The 22,076-nt window shown below is 30.4% G+C and overlaps 2 protein-coding genes across 2 annotated transcripts; both read right to left on the bottom strand.

Annotated features, from left to right (window-relative positions):
* Positions 1 to 6,284: 6,284 nt before the first annotated feature.
* Positions 6,285 to 8,288, bottom strand: LOC113872852 (caffeoylshikimate esterase-like). The gene has a single exon (XM_027510704.1). It carries the CDS (start codon positions 8,105 to 8,107, stop codon positions 7,130 to 7,132), a length of 978 nt encoding a protein of 325 aa, XP_027366505.1. The 5' UTR covers positions 8,108 to 8,288; the 3' UTR covers positions 6,285 to 7,129.
* A 10,381-nt stretch (positions 8,289 to 18,669) lies between these two features.
* On the bottom strand, positions 18,670 to 21,766 carry LOC113870746 (aquaporin PIP2-2). Its single transcript, XM_027507190.1, has 4 exons — positions 21,329 to 21,766; positions 20,542 to 20,837; positions 19,263 to 19,403; positions 18,670 to 19,098 (listed from the first exon to the last, which is right to left on the bottom strand). The coding sequence occupies exons 1-4, from the start codon at positions 21,633 to 21,635 to the stop codon at positions 18,979 to 18,981; spliced, it is 864 nt and encodes a 287-aa protein (XP_027362991.1). The 5' UTR covers positions 21,636 to 21,766; the 3' UTR covers positions 18,670 to 18,978.
* Between the last annotated feature and the right edge of the window lie 310 nt (positions 21,767 to 22,076).

Genomic DNA, 22,076 nt, shown 5'->3' with positions numbered 1-22,076 from the left:
AAATATTTAATACTTACTATTTCAGATACTAAAATAAAAATTTAGTCTAAAAATATATATAAAAAAATTATTATTTTACATTTTTTTATTTTTTATATAAAAAGACTATAAAAAATATTTTTAATTCATCTAAATAATACATTTTTATTCTCTTATTTTTTTTATTTCTATTTTTCCTATCATCCTTATTTTATACGAAGCCTTTGAAACTAAAATCATCAGCTGAAATATGTGGAGGCACGCATTATGAGTGTTTGTGATTCGTCTCATCTCAGTAACTTATTCTGAGTAAAGATTAATTTTGATATGTTCAAATTTCAAGAATAGCCATAATATATTTCAACGATGGATTCGAAGTTATACTTCAGAATACCTCAATTTAATCTGGCATCTTAATTTGAACGAGATAATTAAAAAATTTTAAAAATTTAATTTATTATTTTAGAATATTTTATTTAAATAAAATAGTTAACTTTTTTTCATTTCAAATATGTTTGTATGAATAAAGTAAATTATTTTTAAAAAATAAAATTATTATTATATTTGACAAAATTAATTAAAAATATAAAATTTAAATTATTAAATTAATTATAATTAAATAAAAATATGAATAAAATACAAAGTAAATAAAAAAATTCTGAATTCTTACTCTTATTGAGATTTATAATTTTTTTTAATTTTAGTCTATTAAAAATCTTCCCTAAAATTTCTAGAATTGTTTTCAAGATTCTTTATCCAAAACACAAATTTTGACTGATAATATTATAAACTCTTTCAAAAAATAAATTACTCACTTGAAATAACTATAAATTAATGCTAAAGCTGTAATATGTAATAAATAATGTTTATATATAATGATGTAAAATTTATATTGATATTATTTATTTTAAAATATATACAATGAAATAAATTTTAATTTTAATTTAGAGTAATGTATTTTATGTATAAATGAAGTTAATTAAACTAATATTAAGTCTTAAGAAAATAAGATAAAATAATATAAAAAAAAAAGTGACCCTATTAATGTATACTAACGGGTCATACTCATTTTAATAACACTATCACGTCATCCATAATTCCTTGTAGGTGGTTTCTTATCCGTTACTCTCTCTTTTCCAATACCGTAATGGTTCTTTTCTTACACTTTTTTCATCACATCGCTTTATATATATTATCCTTTTATTTTTACTTTTTTTTTTAATTTCGCTCTTTTCGCTTAAGATGTGAACAAACACATTAATAGATATTGAACGAATTATGATTGCAAATCCATTCCTATTCCATTAATATAAGCATTGGTCCGAAAGTCAACAGTGGCAAACACGCTCCACTAATCAGAAGTTTGGTCATTAACCACAAAGATTAAATTACTAGGGAGAAAGAGTTCGATAAATCAAAGTGACATGCTTAAACAAGGAATCATAACATGCTTGATGGGCTTAGTGGAGTTCATAAGTCAATTTCGACGACCAAGTTGAGTCTGAATAGATTGAAAGACATTTGAATGACCACTCACACTCTCAACTTTGTTCTTTCTTCTCATAGGTAGTTTGATAATAAACCACTCCTTTTACTTTTTACACTCTCATTTGGACATTTATATCGATATTCTCATAAATCATAATATTCTGCTAATAGCGTGAGCCCTTTTTATTTGTGCCTGTTCTTGTCATCTAGCAATTTTGTTCATGCGTGTCAGCCATGGCAGGGCATCTCTTAAGCAATCAATGACTGACTTGATTTTCTCTTCATGTTAAAGATCACCATTTATTTTATTTCACTTTGTTTCTGTTTTTGGATTTCAGGGAACCCTCTCTTTTCACAATATAATCAATTTGCCATGTGAATTGCCCCAAAATTTTGCTGTAAGCATGCATTCACAGATAGAATCATGTGGAGGTTTGGAAGCATTATCCCAAGATTTTTACAAATGCATACTTGTTTATTGGAGGTGTTTTATAGGAATTCATTCGTTTGGTTCTCAATGCAATCGTCGCACTAGAAACAACAAAAAAGCGAAACAACCTCTAATGTACCTGAACAAGCAATAAGAATCCAATGTCATGTATGCTGATTAAGAAGGAGTAGCTGTGGATAGCATTAGTTCAATTTTATTATGTTTTTAAAATTGGAACTGTAATTCAACCGACGAAAGTATCGATTTATAATTTATTAGTTGAAAGTGTCATTAAATCGTGGAACGGTAATAATTAAATATATATATTCTTAATTTATATTAAATAATTTTATCATGTATTGATAATTAAATTTATATTTTTTTTATAAATATATTTATCATAAAATTTTATTGTAATATATATATATATATATATATTAATGTTTTGTCATATTAAATTAATTATTTATTATATTCAAATGAAATAATATAATATATATTAAAATGTGCTATTTTGTAAGTTATAGTCATAAGTTCGAATTCTATTAAGACCATATGTTATATAAGTATAATAAATAATTTTTATTTTAATAAAATTTAATTATTATTAGTTGCTTAAACTCAATTTAAAAAAATATTTTTAATATTTTTAATAATAAAATAATCATGTGTATTAAGATTTATTTTAATATTTCAAAATTATATATTCCTTAATGTTTTTAAAAATATAAGTTCTTTAATTTGTATTTAAATTTAAATTCATCAATTTATTTTTTTATTCTGTTTAATATGAATTCGACTTGAGTCACGCATTTGAATATGATGAATGAATTTATTATCAGAATTTTTTTAATACATAAAAATTTAAATATAAAATCTTACTTAAACAATATTGAACCATTTATCTCTCTGTTAGTACTCATTAACATATTTAAAAGTAAGTTTTATATAACTATATATAACATTACTTTTAAATAAAATTTTGAGAACAATAGAGTTAGATTGAAATTGTTTATGGAGACTTTGTGTTATTTAAAAAATATTGAACATGTTAAGCTAGCCTATAATAATTGAAATCAAGTAACAATGATATCTCACTAAAACATCTTCATGAAAAAACATAAGTATCAGTTTAGTGTTTATATATACATGGAAAAATTTGCTTTCTTACAGGACCTATGCATATGCTGTATCAGTTTCAGGAAAATAATTCATAGATTTGTTGGTTCTCCCTATTGGTAATAAGTCTCATCTCTGTTTGCCAAATGTTTGTCTATTTCACATGCTTCCAATGGCGTCTTCATCGCCATAAATCGTAGGTCATTTTCACATTAATCTCCCAAACTCTTAACCATTCTCCTAGTCCTATTCACCATCCCAACCATGTCCATTTGTTACGAGTCTATTAATTTGCCTCTATAAATGACCTAAGGACATCCTCACATAGACAGTGACATATTTTACTTTCTTTTGTTTGTTATTATTGAATATACGTATACATCCAAGGTTAGCCTTTCATAACACTTTAAATTAACACCCATTCTCCATATTTAGTCCTTCAAATTGGTTCTATTGCAAATAGCAAACATTGTTGAAAACAGAGTTTGAAAGAACTCATTAAAATAGTTTATAATTTATTTTAATAGGATCCAATTTATCAAAAATTTAATAAATTCTGTTATTAAATTTATGTGATGTAAGTTATTATTTTAAAAATTATTGAATAAACATTTAAATAATTATACATTTAAACATACCCTTAATCTTGAATGTCTCTCTTCTTTCTATATCGTTATATTAATGAATCCTATGTTACTCTAATTTCTATATGAGTTGGTTCTGTTCCTATAAGGTATATGGTCCCTTATCTTTCTTTAATTTTGTAGTGTTTGGTCAAATATTGAAGTTTATTAAAGAAGGTGGTTAATTATTTTTTACCTAAGCACAAGAATAGATAAGCTGCCTGATAAGAGTTAGTTTACAAAATATTTATTATTTATTAAACAATTAAAGTCATATTTTTCTCAATACTTGCTTCAGTCAAATAAAATATTAAGCTCCGAGTCATACGAAAAATCTTGCAAGCTTACAAATATATTTGAATAAATATATGTATATATATATTCGTTAATTTAATTTAATATATAAGATATTAATTTAACTATTTATCAATATAAATACATTTATTAACTCGATAAATTAATTTAAATAGAGCAATACTTTTTAACAAATACTCTCTCAAAAGGTAGCAAGTAAATGGATAAAGATGAAGGTGCAATAGGAGCCCAATAAAGTGTTGAAACACTGGTAAAAGGACCCAATGAGGAGACACGGAACTTTAGCAATAAAAGCTTAAACGGGGCACCATGCGATATTCTGATGTCCACAACGGGGAGTCATTAGTAACCTGAACTTTTTCCTTCACCATAAATCAAGCACTTCTGGTTACAAATCGTTGTTGGTTAAAACACAACATTTGACCCATATATATAGGAGCATGGGTGGTACAGTACAATTGTGACAAATGGTTGTCTTCACATACCCCTTCGAAAGGGACTTCTTTGGCCCAATACTTTATAGGCTTTCTAGGAACTGTGGATCCATGTAGGTTACTCCACGAGTTCATGTACTCAGGAAATTATTTAATGCATGATGTTACTACTCTATTGACCCCCCTAAAATTGATGTTATACGTGAACAATTTGTATTTTCACAAACCGTATGTGGATTTTCCTAAAACATGTAATAAATATGTACCGACACTATATCTGGTAAAAGTTGACCCATGTCATCTGAATATATGCATATGTAGTAAAAGCACGGTCCCAATAACATATATCGACTTGAATTTACCACCCACCCTCCAAAGAAATTTGTTGCACGGAGAAAGAATTTGTCAACAAAGTTGTGGGGCGTGGGCCCACTGATTTACCCCTGTGTGGAACCTAATTCAATTAATTAGGTTTTGAACATCACTTTGATGGTTAGCAATCTTTCATTGATTATATTAGCATGGAAACTTTATTTTTAAAAATGAAGTATTGAAAATTATTTACAATAATTAGGTTTTCTCTTGTAGGCTTTGCTATTGCTCTTGCTCTTGGGGCTGCGCTGTTTTGCTTCACTTGTAATTTCCTCGCAATAGGTAAAAAACGAAATCATGATAATTCAACCTTAAAAAAGATGCCTTTATTTCCCAATAATTGTTGATAAAACATCTGTAATGCTTTATCTTATAATGAAAGTTTGTTAGAAGCATGTCTAAAAAACTTTTAAACAATTTTCCGCAAGATGGGGAAAAATAAAGTAAAAAATTAAATGCATAAAAATTAGTAGTTTATTGTATTTTTATTACAAATCATCTCTCTTGTAATTTTCAGGTAAATAAATTTATAAATTTTTGTCTAATATACAATTACTCAAATCTCAAAAGTGTGTGTGTTGTTGTTGTAGTAAATACTAAATAAATTATTGTATTTATAATATTTTTTATTTATGCCATCTTCAAACATTTTCAGGTAAGACTTTGATAAGCATATAAATCATATTAGTTGGTCTACAATCGACCTTTTCTATTTAACTCTTTTTTCTGAGTCAGTGACAGAAGATTTGGATCCAACATACAATTATTGAAATCTTGTGAACCAGTAAACCTTTTTTGTCAAAGAGGAACAGCAAACAAAAAAAAGATATTGTTCCTGGACCTGACCCATAAAAGGTGAGATTTAATGGGCTCAACTATTGACCAAAAAGAGGAATGGGCTCAACCATTTGTAGTACAGTGAGACCCAACTACGTGTGGAATAGGAATTAAAGTTTGTCCTCCGTGCCCATTCATCACATCACGATTATGATTGGATTTAAGTTTAACATCTTTACCTACTACTAAATTGGTGGATCTTAGCTCAATTTGTATGGCCCAGAAATAAATATTTTCTTATATTTTTATTTTTTGTAGATTTTTAATTCGAATAAACCTAAAGACATTTGTTAGTTTATTTCGAAATCGTTCTCTGTAACTCCATAATAACATTTGGTCAATGGGTTAAAATGAGATTTGCTTGATATATAATTCAAGTTTTATGTTTGATGCATTTTAAAAATATATGTCCATGTATTATATGTTTCTTTGGGCGATTTAATTTTTTTTTTAAATTTCATTTTATAAATTAAAGGATTTTTTCTGGTAATACTCTAATATAATCTTAAATGATTCACAAGTATACTCTTAATTTTTTAATAATGGTATGTTTGTTAAACAAAAATTGTTTTGTTGTATAAATTTGTGTAATTAATAATCATAAATTGTCTTAAAAGATAAATAATAAGAAGTTTAGGAATTAAAAAAATTGACATAATTTTGTTTTTAAAAAATATTAGCAACGTGTCATTTTGTTGTTTATCAAAATTCATTCGAGACAACTAGTTGGAGTAAAAGCTACTATCTAGTAACAAAAATTCACATTATTTAGAGGGTTGTGTATAGTTTAAAAACCAAATATTCGATTTTATTAAGAAAAGTCAAAAAAGAACATAGTATGTCGTAACTTTTTTTTAAAAAAAATTATTTGTTTAAAGAAAGAAAAAATATTCCCTTTTATCTATCTAAATAAAAATTTATAATATTAATATTTTTATTAATACTTTTTAATGAATAAAAAAATAATGATATTTAAATAGTGTAAAAGGTTGAAAAAATTATATAATAAGATAAATAAAAATATATTTGAAAAAATATTAAATAACTCTAATAAAAGAAATTTTAGTATGGAAATATAAGTAAAGGCAGTATCCTGTTAACTTGCAAAAAGTAATGAAGGTGGACTTCATATTTTTATGTCAAAATTTGGTGGGTGGGTCATACTTTGGGACGGACATCCCATAAAATTGGGGGTTGGAAGTTGGGACAATATAACGATCCTAAATACTTCCATACATTTTTCTTTTACAAAATCACAGTACTTTATCTTCTTTTACAAACATAAAAGAAAACCATAATTATTCAATTGTTTAAAAAACATAAAAAATCATAATTGTACTGTAGTTACAAAAAACTTTATTCTGGTATTTTAATTAAAAAATGTAATTAATAGGAAAACTTAATTTCGTTAACTGCACGGATAGGGTGGCGATGCGTGAAACCCATAACTGTTTTGTAACGACAAATATCTTATCTGAGAAAGACCCAACCAATATTATTATCTCATAGTTGAACAACTACAAAGTTTGCCCTTAAGCGTCACCGTGTACGGCGGCGCGTTGAGCGCGAGTGCGAAGCCACTCCAACATATCCCCAAACACCAACTCCACGTTCTCTTCGGGTTCTCCAATCATCTGGTGCCACATGCCCGGATATATCTTCAGTATTTTGTCCTTACTGACGGCGCGTGCGTACAATTCTTCCACGCACGCGGGGTCGCAGACCACGTCCTCGCCGCCGTGCGCCACCAGGAGCGGCACCTCCACCTCCTCGTACCTCTCCTGCAGCTCTCGGCAAATCCTCAACAGCTCCTGCGCCGTGGCAGCGCGCGGGCGCGCCACCGTTCTCCGCGGACTCGCCAGCGCCAGCTTCCTCTTCCACTCCACCTTGAACGACACCTCAGGAATCGAGCCGCGTGTGGGGACCACGCGCCACGTAGGAATTATCGCCGCGACGACGGAGAGAAAGTGCTCGAGCGGCCACGGCGGCTTGAACTTGGCGCTTATGCCGCACATGGCGCCGTTGAGGATGAGTCCGTTCCACGGCGATCCGTTACGGCGGAGAGTGATGAGAAGCGCGATAGCGCCGCCGAGAGATTCGGAGTAGAGAAACGACGGTAGCGAGGGATCGAAGCGAGAACGGAAATTGTCGAAGAAGGTGATACAGTCGTCGACAACGGGGTTAATGTCGGGGATGTGAGCGACGAGGCCGTCGGAGAAGCCGTGGCCTTGATGGTCGATGGCACAGGTGGCGAAACCGGCCTTGGCAAAGTGAACGGCGGTGAGTTGGAGGAGCCAGCTGGACTCGCCGGTAAAACCGTGGACGACGGCGAGGGTTCCGATGAGAGTGTTGGGAGGGAGTGGGGTCCACCACTGAGTGAAGAGTTTGAGACCCCTGGAATTTGTGATGAACTCGGAACCGTGGCTCACTGAGTGACGAGCGTAGAACTCGTCCGGTGTTTGCATGCCGAACGGGCTGTGCTCGTTGGCCTCCGCTATTGGGTGCACCATTGTGGCTAAAATGCGCACTTGTGTGCACGCTCTCTGTGGGATTATAATTTAGTACTGAGAGTTGGAAATAGGAATGGCAGAGCCGAGTTAGACTGAGAGTTGGATTGGTTTGTTATCCCTCCCCAATGCAATCCCTTCTCCTGCCTTCTTACCCATCCTCTCCTTCACTATTTATTCTATTTTTTATTACTATATGTGTGTGTTAATTCAAATTAGAAGGAAAATGACATTTTAAAATAAATCTAGACTATATACTATATTATTAGTAATATAAATATTTATTGTATTATATTTTATTTTTAAAAACAAAAAACTATTTTACCCTCATGAAGATTTTGATGCAGCCAATGTTATGCATAAATTTAAATCATTAATGTAATTTTGCTTATAATTAAAAGAACAAAAAAATATGTAATTGTGCAGTTAAAGTTTCTCCTGCCGGCAGGAGAGAATTCGTACTTGTATTATTTAAGAATTTTTTTATTGAATATAAAGTTAATTAATATTATATATGATTTATTTATGATTATAAAATTTAAAATATTATCTTTTTTTTTCTATATTTATAAAATGTGTGTACTGTAATATCTTAAGTTTTTTTTTATAAATATTATACTAAAAGAATTTATATTAATAAAAAAGAGACACGTGACAAATTAAAAAAAATATTATCATATATAATTTATTTAAAATTATATTATTTATTATATGGTCTTATTATATATATACATATTTATTTATTATATATTTAATTTTTTAATTTTTTATAAATTCTTAATTTTAAATAAAATATAATTCATATTTAAGTATTTTATATTTTTTATAAATAATATATTAATTTAATATTATTATTTTATTTTTAAATCTTAATTTTTTAAATTTAAATTTAAATACTCTTTAATTTATTTAAATATAATAAATTATTAGTAAATAAATTTATTATTTAAACATATATCTAAATATTGTTAGTTAAAATATTTTATATCTAATTATTTTTTTAGAAATACAACATAATTTACCTTTATTAAAAAGTGATGACATTGAATGAAGAAGAGAAGCTACAACGAACAAGCTGGTAGAAGACGGGCAGAGGCACATTAAAGTGTAGTGAGAGGTGGAAGTTGAGGCTTACCAGTTGAATTAATGAGGATGAAGGAAGTAGGTGGCACAGCCAAAAAGGTATCCATTTTTGTAATTACCATATGTGCGCCCCTTGCTTCTTCCGTCCTGGATTTTCCTTCTGCAGTTCTACCCTATCCGTCATAATCTCCTCGTATCAAAGTAACCAAATCATTAGTTACACTTAAATAATTTTGCGTCTTCACAAATTCACATCTTTAGGCTAAGACAAAATCAGTGTGTACTTGTTCTTAGTTGCTTTGTTGAGTTTCACTTATAAAAGGAAATAGAATCAAAATAAGGTAGAAACTTGTCATTTTCTAAATAGCAAGCCCGTTTATATGTTTTCTTGTGATTTGTTGTAGTGTTGGCCCAAGCGGCTCGATATTTTGAAGAGCTTATTTTGTATCAAACGAAGCTCTTCTTAAAGTTAAATTCGTTGGACCAAAAAACCAGAAAGTATACTCATCAGCCCAAGACCAATCTGAATGCTTTAACACAGATTATCTTTATAGACCCCAAAAAATAACACAAGTTATCGTTGTAAATTATTCTACTACATCACATTTTATAAACCAATTTCTGCATAAAGATTATTCTTTATCTATGATTTGGTCTAGGTTTTTCATCCATGGTTGCAAGCCTATAGAGACATCTAAATTGAAAAATAGGGGTGCTAACTATCGACTTATAAAAATACCCAATCACCAAGACATGTAATACGGTTGAGCATTTAATAGAGTTAAGTATTACTGTTTTATTAAAGTCTAATTTTAAGGTTGAATAAAAACTTAAAAGTAATAAGATTTTATTGAAAAATTAGACTTACAAGAAATTCTATTTAATCCATTACACTAGTTCATGTTTGTTTTTTTAATTTAATTTGAAGAGAAAAAGTGAACTTTGAATTAGTAAGAATATCATCATTTAACATATAGCATTGACAGTACATTAATATACGAGGGATGCGGGGAAATGTATATTGAATAAACTCAAGCCCTGGTTCATTCGTCCTCTATAATCCTTTTTTCCCCTTTTCATCATGTATGTTCTGATTTCAAGGGATTACATTGTTATTATACATAATAAATTCAAGGATAAGAAGAAAAAAGAAAGTTGTAACTCATAATAAATGTAGCCCTTGTTCAATTTCAATTTAACAAATCTGATCTTCTCTTATTCCATTCCCGAATTTAAGGATCCACAGCATTAATGACTATCTTTTTCCTTCACATACATTGCTTTCCAAACATTCAACAACCGATAGGTACATCGACTTTGTACATAAATTTAAATACAATGATTTATATGTATATGAATTTTAAAAGTTTATTCAGATATTATTATAAACAAAACAAATAAAATTAAACCGTATTATCATCACTACTTGTAAACAATATGTCTTTTTGTTATGCTTTATAATATTTTAAGTGTTTGTACTGATTTATGTTAAAATTTGTTTAATCATATATTCTCTTTTAAAATTTTTGATTGACTTATTAATATAAGTTTGTAAAAAAATGATTTTAAGAAATTCATACAATACTATGTTAAATTCATTGAAATTTTATTCAATAATACTTATTGTTATATTAATACTCTTGTTCATAATACTCAATATTAAAATTTACTTATATGTTTAAGTTTGAAATTTAAATACAAAACACTTTAAAAATGAAATATAATTTTACCGGGATACCATATTCCCAATTTTATTTTCTATTCTCTCGTTACAAAAGAAGTTTAATATATTATGTAGTGAGGATTGGTGCCAATTCAAGAATCGAGTGATGTCAGACATTATTTTAGAAAAAAATTAAAATAAAACATCGCCTTTATTCGGTTTAAAAATTGGTCATCATATTTAAATCTTGTTGTATAAAGTAAATATTTGAAATGACAAAAAATTGAAGTTCATGCTTATGTTACCTTAAAACTGAATGAAATGATATTAATTTTAAAGCAAAGTTTAGTTTATAATTAACCCATTAATTATAGGAATTTAATTGGATGACCTAACCAATTTGTTTTTTTTTTTTTGGCAATATAATTGGTCCTCTTATCTGCATGTAAAGCCAAATATATAAACATCAGAAAACGTTTAGGCTGATGGTTAGTTTTACCTACAAAATATTGGCCTTCACACAATGTTATGATGTTAGCCAATTTTGCTTGCATTTGTTAGATATTAATCCAAGTTACCGATATCTAATCGCTTTTACATGTATACTTCTTTCGTAATTCCTTATCCGCTCCCATCTCTTTAAAACATTAATTATAGCTGACCTTGATTGAAAGAGATGGCTAAAAAAATCAAAAAAGAAAACGATACCATCACTGCAACCTTGTGGTTAATTAGTGAGATACATCAATAAATCAAATCTTATTTAACTTGAAAGAGTTGCTTCAGAAGGTGTTTAGAGGGAAGGGGAAGAAAAGATAAATTTTCTATTTTAAATAAATATATTACTTTTCTTCCTTTGCATTCAATTACAAGTTAGATTAACTAGAGTAAAATTTAGATCCTCTTCGAATATCTCTACGTCATCTTTTCTCCACAGCCCTTACATAAAATAAAATATTATTTTTTGCAACAAAAAGATAAATTGCAATCACGCTTCAAATTTAACAAAATTACACAACTAATATAATGGAAAGAATAAATGATATTATGCTGCTATATAAATAAATAAAAATACATATAGGCAAAAAAAAATCAAATACAAATTCATTTAAATAAGAAAATAGATAATATAATTTACCTAATAAAATAAAACCCTTCTGTAAGCAATAAAACGTGAACATGGAGAAAATAACACGCCCAGTACAAACTCCATCCGAAACTAAGTAAGGTATCTATGGAATACTCACAGAGAGAGGTACAGCTATGAAGAGTCTGATTCAGATAATGATTGGAAATTCATGGTTATCGAGAGCATAAACAAATGAAGACAATGGGACGCGAAGACGATCCTGAACGGTAAACTCTTCAAAAATCACCTGGGCATCCCCGAAAACATAGAACACTGAGGAGATGAGCATCAACAAGTACGTAGTGATTGGTGCCATGTCTTCTGTTTCTGAACTTGATGAAATTGAGGTTCCTTCAACCTTTTTATGTGAGAATGAAACTGCTCTATACACACAGGTGATGTTTTTAAAGTTTCAAAGTAACGGAAATCAATTTGGTGGGTAGAGTACGTTAGTGACAAGAGGACAATAAGGGAAATTTCCCGCATAGATGCTAAAGCTATGTTGCCAAATCCCATACCGGTCAAAAAGAAGGAAAGCGCATGGCAATTGAAAAGCATGACCCACATGTGTGAGCATATATTTTAGAATAAGCAAGTTCAAAATTAGATTTTTAATAATTATTAGCAAAAATGTGTTAATTAAAAAAAAACAAATAAAATGTATTGCCGTTCATTTTTGTCAATCTTTACTTGACTCTAAAGACTTGAAGCATTAGAACTTCAGTGGCCCATCCTGAATTTTACTTCATGATAAATTGTACGAGAAGTTTCCACATATGTCACTTAAATAGTTGAAGCCAAGAAGAATTCATGATTACGCTTAAAGTGGAGAAGGAAAATATCACGCAACAATGATTATAAGTTTTTCAATTATTAGATAGAGAGAAATAGTTTCTTCATATTTAATACGCCTTTAAACTAATATCTGTTTGAATTTAAAGTATAAACAATACGTAAACATGGAGTAATAAAGATCAAATTCTAAAAGCACAACTAATCGTATCGTATAAATCCTAAAACTTTAAGATCTTAGTATTAACTATCCATTTCAATTTTAATTCCTATATTTAAGGAACATAAGAATAGAAATGTAACGTAATTTATATCTCATTTCATTTTTGTTTTTTTCTTTAAAAAATATAAAAATAAGAATATAACAGTGATCTATATTTCCATTAATAATAATATTCAGTTTTTATAAAGTTATATTTATCCTTTTTTTAGAATGAACTTTATAATGGATAGAACCTATAAGTATTTTGCACTTTTATTTGTTTTATGTCACTGAAGCTATTTCTCATCGTATTTTGAATAAGTGATGGTTTGAAAAATTAAAATCGCTGTGAATTAATCTTGCAATGACTAAAAATTAATGCTTTGATTCGATTTTGCTTCGGCAGTAATTCTTTCACTTAAGTGAAAATTTATATATAAATGACGAGGTACAATAAAAGTGGCGTAGCGTTGTGTGCAGGCTTAATGCAACGAAAACGATCGCTCCAAGGGCCACATAAACGTTGATGGACCACACAGTGGCTGTAGGTAAATCTCACCTTTGACATGTTTATAATGGCTCGCAGTGTCTTTTTTTTTCCTTTTTCGTACGATAGTTTTTGGATAAGATTGTTTTAAAATGAAAATTAATATATGATTAGAGGCTTGAGTCTTTCTTTCTCCTAATTTTTCTTTTTAAATAAAGATATTACAACCTAAAAATTTAACAAACAATTAATATATGCTTGAGCTTGATCGCAAGCTTATTGCTAGCTACGCACCAGTATTGGCTTAAATTAATTATATATTATAAATGTAAGCACCCATTAGTATTTCTCTTTATCTAATCTATGATTTAAAAATTCTCAACAGAAAGCCAAATTCAATCTTTATGTCATATAGGGAAACATATTTTAGTCTTTTACAATGAGGTCTGAAATAGTTTCTCCTAACATAAGTAGATACAAGAAGAATAGGCCATATGATAAAGACAGAAGTCTTCCAGGTTCTTTATGCAAAGCCAAAATAATAGAATTGATTGCCACGAGAAAAAAATAGGTCATATGATAAAGACAGAATAACTGTTCAATCTTAAGATCGAATTTCATCTATTTATAAGCTGGTAAAGTGGTAATCATATAACGAAAGACTCGATGACATATCTTCTTTAATGTGTAAGAATAATGATGTTCTCTCGACCTTCAAATGCGAGATGGGTATTAAAAAAAAGGATAATAGTGGAAGAAGAAAAAAATCAATGAGAAATATAACAGATAATGTGATTAAACAAGAAATATGTAATATACTTAAAGTGTAACTTAAAAATTCTCAAAACTAAAGTGCATATTGTAGCATAAAAACTATGAAATGAACAAATAGTTTTCCTGTGGTCATGTAGGTTCTCGTTATATAAATTAATATTACAAATATACACAATATGTTTTCGTGACTAGTTATATGTAGGTTTAAGGAATTTCTCAAAAAAAGAAAGGAGGAGAGAAATACATAGCTTCAGGCTAAATCAATAAATAAAACTCATCGAAAGAGGAATAGAAAACTCACCTTAAAAGAAAGAATATAGAATAGATGCGAAGTAAAATTAAAAATATGATAAAAGGGTTTCTGAGGCACTTTCCATCTTCTCCATTCTTTTTTCATTTCTTATGCAATACGCATGCTTTGTTTAGTCTAAATCATAAAAGGAAAATTTTTTGAAAAATTCCTAGCCTCCATCTAGGAAAGTAGATATGAGAGAAAAGAAAACAAGGTAAGTGAGAATTTCCAAGGAATCTAAAAAACGACAAAAGAAATCCCAGCCAGGTACCCAGTTCCATGAGTCGTTTAAGGCTGAATCTTCATGTTTTCTAAGTCCACTCGGTTTCTTTTTCCCAAACATTTATTTTTTTTAATATTTTTATTATAAAAATATAATTTTAAAGAAGAAAGATTCATCTTCTTTGATGCAAATAATAAGAAGGTTAGCAACACACTCTTTATATTTTAGCGTTACCAGCTTATATGTTTGGGAAGAAAAAAATAATTTATAAATGTAATTTTTTATTTGAGATATTTTATATAAAAGAATGAGGGTTTATAAACTTACTAATTATATGTTTTTAAATTTCCTAGTTTAAGAATTTTATATTTTTCATTCCTTTTTCTTTCTTCCGAAGGCTATAGAACTTGTAATCACTGAACTGTTTTTGGAGATGTAATTCAGCACAGAAGACCCCTGATAAAATTCTAAAGGGCTTCAGAACTTCTAATAACGAATACGCTTATCCTTGATTACTTCTTTCAGATCTTTTTCATTCTTTTCATTATTAAAAAAATCAAACCCTTTATCTGAAGACAAGTGCAATAAATGGTTTTGCAAATTCGAATTAACAAGCAGGAAACAAACTTGCAAAGAGGAAACATGAATTCCATTTGTTTCTATTTGGAGTTCTTAATTTGAAGTTTCCCTTTTTCGACTATTGTTCTGAATTTAATAAAATTGAACTTGGTTGGTTTTATATCTTTAGTTTACATCTTGAGTACCAATTTGAGAGTTTACTCAAACGCCTTCATTGTATTTATCCTTTAAAACCTTACTATTGATGAGATTTTTTTTTATTCCTATATAAGATTTTATATCGTCATAAAGGAGAGTGCAAAGTAAAAAGGGAATAAAGAACAATCCCAAACAAAGCCTTGATTGAACACAGTGACTTCAACGGAAATAATATTAATTGAGTATTTAGAAATGTTTCATATCCTGGTGTTGATGTAAGAATTAATGAAAAGCAGATACACAAGCAAGTTTAGAACATATGGAGGATAACAGGCAAGTTTCCATTTCGAGGTGAGAACAGAGTAATCTCGTGAAAATGCGAGCTCTAAAAAATGGGCCTGGTCTTGGGAGGTTTTTTACCTATCGGCTCATTTAACCTCTCAAAATGTGGGTCAATAATGATGGGCTAAAGCATGCTGGTCCATTTACCATTTAATTTTTTATACATATATAATTGTTTATTGGTTAAATATTTTTTTTATTAATATAAAAATATTATCTGTTTTTTTTTATTATTTTTTATTATTTTATAATTTTTTCTATTTTCATATTATATTTGGACAAAATGGCTCGCTGGTCCACTAACTTATTTTTATTTTGATGGGCTAACCTTTCACTCCACCCTTAAACGAGCTGAATTGAAACATATAGTCCATAAAAAAAAAAGGTAGATCCATTTCATGATAGACAGATAGTGAGTGAGGTGGAGCGGATCTGAAAAGAAGATTGAAGGATACTTTTCACAACAAAAATTGCAAACAATAATATATATATATATATATATATATATATATATATATATATATATACACAGTATTCTCTAGTGACGATAAAAAAAATTAAATTAAGATAAAATTGATTGAAAATTCAAAAGTATTTAATTTCTTTTATTTTAATAGCTAACATAATTATTTAAAAGATATTATAAAAGAAATTATTTATTTTTTGAAATAGATTACGTTCATTAAGTACTAATGAATGCCTGTTTGGAAGATTTAATATATGAGTCAAATTGTTTGCATTGTGTCTGGCTAATGCAACTCTAGCAAACAAAATAAACTCTATCAATTGGACAATTTCGTAGCTTTACGGAAATAAATATTTATTCTAATTCACTTCTAATAATAATATATTTTCTTTTCTTTTCTTTTACTTTGTTGGGTGAAGTGCTTGTTTGACTAGCGCTCATAATTAATTTTACAGATCACACCGCATATTTTAATGTACAATTGATGATTAAAAATATTTTGAATACATATTTTAATTACATTCAGTGGTTAAAAGTAAATTTTATTATATTTAAATATGCTAAAATTTAAAACAAATGTGCTTGAACTTTGGAACCCTGGCCAAAGTTTTTTTAATTATATTTTTTGAAAAATATTTTATTTATTTTCTAACCCTCTTTTAAAATATAATTTTAAAATACATCTAGTTTTTTTCACTTGGATTCTTTCTCCATCAAAATTTTAAATTAATTTTATTAAAATCCAAAAGAAACCAATCTAAAATGTCTTGGTATGGGGTAATTGCTTCTTCACTAAATTATTATTCATAAGAAGAAAATGTTAACTATGAAGTTGTAATTGACGGTAATTTTTTACTACAGTTCAGAACTTCAAGGGATTTGGAACCAAGCCCACAACAAAATGCTTCACTTTTTTAATTTCTAATTTTTTTTCAGGAAACCGTAACATTTTTTTAATATGTGATTTTAAATTTCAATAAATATCATTATGTTAAATACTCAAATGAAAAGTTTTGTCACCTACAATAATCTATCTTAACTCAAATAAATTTGTCTCAAATATACAATACTTATGGTCTACAAAAGATGAGACTTGTAGCTTTGTTTCAACCAATTTTTAATAATAAAATATTACAAACAACAAAATACAACCGTTACTAATCTGATTTTAACTTTATTCTTATTAAAACAAAAGAAACACAGATTATCAACGTATTACATGCCGGATAGTTATTATTCTCAAATATGAAAACAAACCGAAAAATATATCGTTTTCAAAGTACTATAATATTCAATTTTTACTTCCCTTAAAATGCAGCCAAAGAAATAAATGAACACAAAAGTTACACATACCTTGCAAATATGGCATAAAATCTACTTATGGCATGCCTTCTAAGTTGTAATGAATATAAATTGACTTGTGAGAGGCACGCGTTGAAAGCAAACGATATTAACCACTTACCAAACAACAGTTCGTGAGAAAATTGAGTTTGCAACTAACTACATTGTGCTTTGTTCCATTATCTACTACTCATAGTGTCCGATTGGTTTTTTAAAAGAGTAAACAAGAAAAAGGTGAATCTCAAAGGGACAGTCGGCAAAAAGTAGTGTAACATTAAGGTGTGGTATGGAGGTACTGTAGCTGAAAACTCGAATTCTACTATCATGATAGAGTAATGCTAGTATTAATAAACTAATAATAATTAAGAAATTTCCCTATTTGGGGAGAACCAGAAAATAATTTTAAACTACTCACTCAAAAGGAAAAGCTTTTCCAAGGAATAACTGTAACTTCATGAGCTTAATATTTTCTATTTGCATAAACATAAGAAAATCACACGTAATTGATGCGCCTAATATTTATTCCTCCAAGTGAGTTAGCAGTGGAATTTGTAGCATTTCTAGTTCCAGCGGGTTGCAGTTTAAATAATGGGTGGTGGGGTGTGAAAAAGATAGATTAGGGACCAGGAAGTGGGTTGCAGATGCAGTATGATGCTGAAACGCTGATGACTAGACCACGCATGTAGTGTTCTTACTTTTCAGGAAGCAACACACTTGCCACTATGAAACAATATACTAGGTTTTGTTGGATTTAATTTTTTCTGTCATAGGTTATGTTGGATAAACGTGGCTTAAATTATGGGTTTGATTATTAATAAGACATTAAGAGAAGCACTTTTCGAGATTAGAGTTAGTTAAATGTGTAATTTGAGAGCTAATCAAGGTATGTGTCGCCAATTGTTAATAGGACATTTGTCATGTATATTTTTGCTTAAACAATGTTAACCAGTGTGCGGAATTTTGGATTAACAGTGTTTAAATTTGATTAACATTTGTCCTAGGTCCCTCGCATTGCTGGATTTTGGAGTGTGTTATTGCTCAATGCACGAATACATAATTTAAAATTTAAAATATATTTCCATAAATATATGAGTACAAAGATGACAGAAGAGAATAACTTGAAAGAAAGGTGACACACTAAAAGGATACAGAGGAAAGTGCAAAAGGCTCCCCCTGTCATGAAAGAGACTTTAATCTACACTTATCCACAATCTTGAAGATGTAATTGAGAGGGTCAAAGAAAAAACGTTGCAAATACAAAAGCCAAAAGCACTTCCCATTATTATACTTGCAATATCAACTCCATCTCTTCAATCAATTATCTTCTTTCCACTAAAGCCATCATGAAGAGGAAGAAGATAACTCAAACATTAGGGTTACTCCTGAATGAACCAAGAGCCTTAGCTGCACCTGCCCTTAAGATGAATTGGTGGTAGAATGCTGCAATGGCTGCCCCAACAAATGGTCCTACCCAAAAGATCCACTGAACAGACAAAAATGGAACAACATATCAGATAAAGCTACCATATTTTTTCATATCATAATCTTTCCTTAATTTAGCAATGTGATAGAGCCAGTTATAAATTTACATAATACTAACAACACTAACAATAAGTTAACCAACCTGAAAAGGATATAATAACTCACCTGGTCATCCCAGGGCTTATCTTGGTTATAGATAACAGCAGCTCCAAGACTCCTAGCAGGGTTAATGCCAGTGCCGGTGACTGGGATGGTGGCCAAGTGAACCATGAACACAGCAAATCCAATGGGAAGTGGAGCCAAAACCTTCAAATACAGCATAAAGCATAATAAGAAAGTGATGTGGTTGAATTAAAGTAGATACTGTAGATGGAAAGTTATTCCAAACACATGAATCCAAATTATTAGAAAAAGAAATAGGATGTGACAAAACCATAGACATTTGAGTTGGGACAGATGGGGCATGCATACATGTGAAGCCCATATTTTTTCTTTATTAATTAGAATAATATGTTAAATATAGGTACTTGAAGGTTAATACAGGACCCCAAACTGATAATTCGACAAATCGGTATGAAGCTGGAGATTCCCACTAGAATTGCCAGCTTTAAGAAAATGACACAAGCATCACGGGCACAATCATGAACACTTTAATCTTAAACTCGAGACACTCTCAAGTCCTTTGCCATCTATTAACATGGATTCGGTTAGCTTTCAAGAAACAAAGTAGAATCTACTTTTCTCAAAATTGGGAAGAAACTATCTAACCAAATAATCATGTGTTGGGCATGAAATTCAACCACCACCACAAACTTATATACAAGGCAAAGGGGACCCATATTCCACAATTGCACGCTACTGTTATACTTCATTAATACCATCATTTCGTTTGGAAATTATGGTGAAGGTAAGAGATAGCTTCACCACCCTAGGATGCCTAGACAAATCAAATATGTACCATCCACTGAGAAATTAATTATGACACTTTCGTATTCGGAAAACTAACCTCAAAGAAGTTGACTAGAAGAAGCCAGGGAATAAAAGTGGGGGAAAACAAATCAATAGTATTGAACCCTATCTCGTATATATGTCTATTATTGAAGCACGGTTTTCTCTTTCTTCTTTTACCAAGAGGCAATTCGAGATCAATGTGATGAAAACTATTTACCATATTTTATAAACAACAAAACTATGAAGGAATCAATGTTTAACCAAAGGACTAAACCAGATCAAACTTGTCAATTGAGAACCTTCATAATACTCTTCTCTCTCCCTAATGGTTCCACCAGAGTCATAAACTATTTTTCCATTCAACCAGTATTTTAAACGCAACTAAGGCAGCAACATCGTCGTCATTATGCACAGTTCATACACCAATTTAAAACAAGGCCACATAAACACAACAGAAACTAATATCAGGATAAATGATTAATTTATAACTCACCGGCACATGGGAATCTCTAGCATTCCTCTTGGGGTCAGTAGCAGAGAACACAGTGTACACCAAAACAAAGGTGCCAATGATCTCAGCACCCAATCCAGTGCCTGTGCTGTAGCCATCAGCGAGCGAATTGGCCCCACCACCATACCTGTTGTAGTAAGACTTTTGGAAGGCCTTCACCAACCCAACTCCACAGATAGCTCCCAAGCACTGAGCCACCATGTACATGATGGCTCGGATCAAAGACACCTTGCGAGCCAAGAACAGTCCAAACGTCACTGCTGGGTTAATGTGACCCCCTGCAACATCATAAATTTTCATAGATAAGGAATGAGGGCAAAAAGCTTCCATAGTAACTCTGAACAAACAATTCATGTGACTGTGCTTTCCCACCAAAGAAAACAAAGTCCTAAAACAGCAACCCTTCTGTTTGAAGACTGATAAACTTCAATGAAAAGGGGGGAAAGCAAGCAATGATTCCTTTTGAATTAGAGAAACATTGCTTAATATCATGTCAGAAACATTCGCGGGAAAGTGGTGCTCAAACGGTGCAAGTTTCTTGTTTGGAAGCTAAAAGAACTTAAACTTAAAATCAAATACAAAATTCAACAAAGAAGCCCTCTTCAAGTATACATTTTTTCAGACACCCAACACAGTAACTTAGAAACTGCAATAAGAAAAAACGAAAATTTTGCAACACATGCAACAAAAACAACTAAGTAAACAATGATGGTTCTTTGTTTAGCCGTGGAAGCAAATGGATCTGAAGACAGGAAGAGAGAAAAGGAACCTGAAATGCCAGCAGTGCAGTAAACAAGGATGAAGATCATGCCACCAAAGGCCCATGCAATTCCAAGAATGCCAACCCCACCACAAACATCACCCTTATCACTGACATCACTCTGGTGCTTGTACCCAATGACCGTGAGCACAGTAATGTAAAGGAAGAGCAAAGTTGCAATGAACTCAGCAATGAGTGCCCTGTAAAAGGACCACTTGGTGAGTTCCTCCGCATCAATGAGGGGTGTAGGAGGAGGGTCATGGTAGTCTTTGCCAGCGAAAGAGCCACGCTCAGCAACCTCAACGTCCTTCGCCATAGGATACTACTACCCTTTTCCCACAACACGCTCGACGAGGATCCAAATGTGTCAGAGAAGGCAAAGAGCAAAGAAAGGAAGAAGCTTTGGGGTGAGGAAGGTGATGGGTAAGAGTGGGAGGGACTGAGAGGAGATGGGGTATATATGCTGGTGCTGACTCATGATTAGAGCTTTTTTTTTTCTTTTTTCTTTTTTCTTTTTTTACTCTCTATATATAATTTTTTTTTGTTTTATTGTTAAATGTGATAATATGTGCAATTTGGCACTGAGAAACATCGAATAGAACAAATTAAAAATACAATAAAAAATGGGTTTGGTTTGGTTTTGGCTTTCACCGACCCTCCCCACCTCACTTTGCCACACCACCACCTCCCCACTCCCTTCCTTTTCATTTTTCATTTTATTTTTATTTCTCTTGTTTTTGTCATTTTTTGCTTCTTC

This window comes from Abrus precatorius, unplaced genomic scaffold, assembly GCF_003935025.1.
Source record: "Abrus precatorius isolate BTA unplaced genomic scaffold, Abrus_2018 Scaffold7, whole genome shotgun sequence".
Taxonomy (NCBI): Eukaryota; Viridiplantae; Streptophyta; class Magnoliopsida; order Fabales; family Fabaceae; genus Abrus; species Abrus precatorius.
The sequence above is the reverse complement of the archived record's forward strand: the minus strand, read 5'-3'. Positions and strand labels throughout refer to the sequence as shown.

Coding starts and splice junctions, on each gene's coding strand:
- LOC113872852 (XM_027510704.1), bottom strand. CDS start 8,107: ATGGTGCACCCAATAGCGGAGGCCAACGAGCACAGCCCGTTCGGCATG.
- LOC113870746 (XM_027507190.1), bottom strand. CDS start 21,635: ATGGCGAAGGACGTTGAGGTTGCTGAGCGTGGCTCTTTCGCTGGCAAA. Junction 20,838..21,328: donor CTGCACTGCTGGCATTTCAG/GTTCCTTTTCTC, acceptor ATGATGTTGCAG/GGGGTCACATTAACCCAGCA. Junction 19,099..19,262: donor ATAAGCCCTGGGATGACCAG/GTGAGTTATTAT, acceptor TTGTCTGTTCAG/TGGATCTTTTGGGTAGGACC.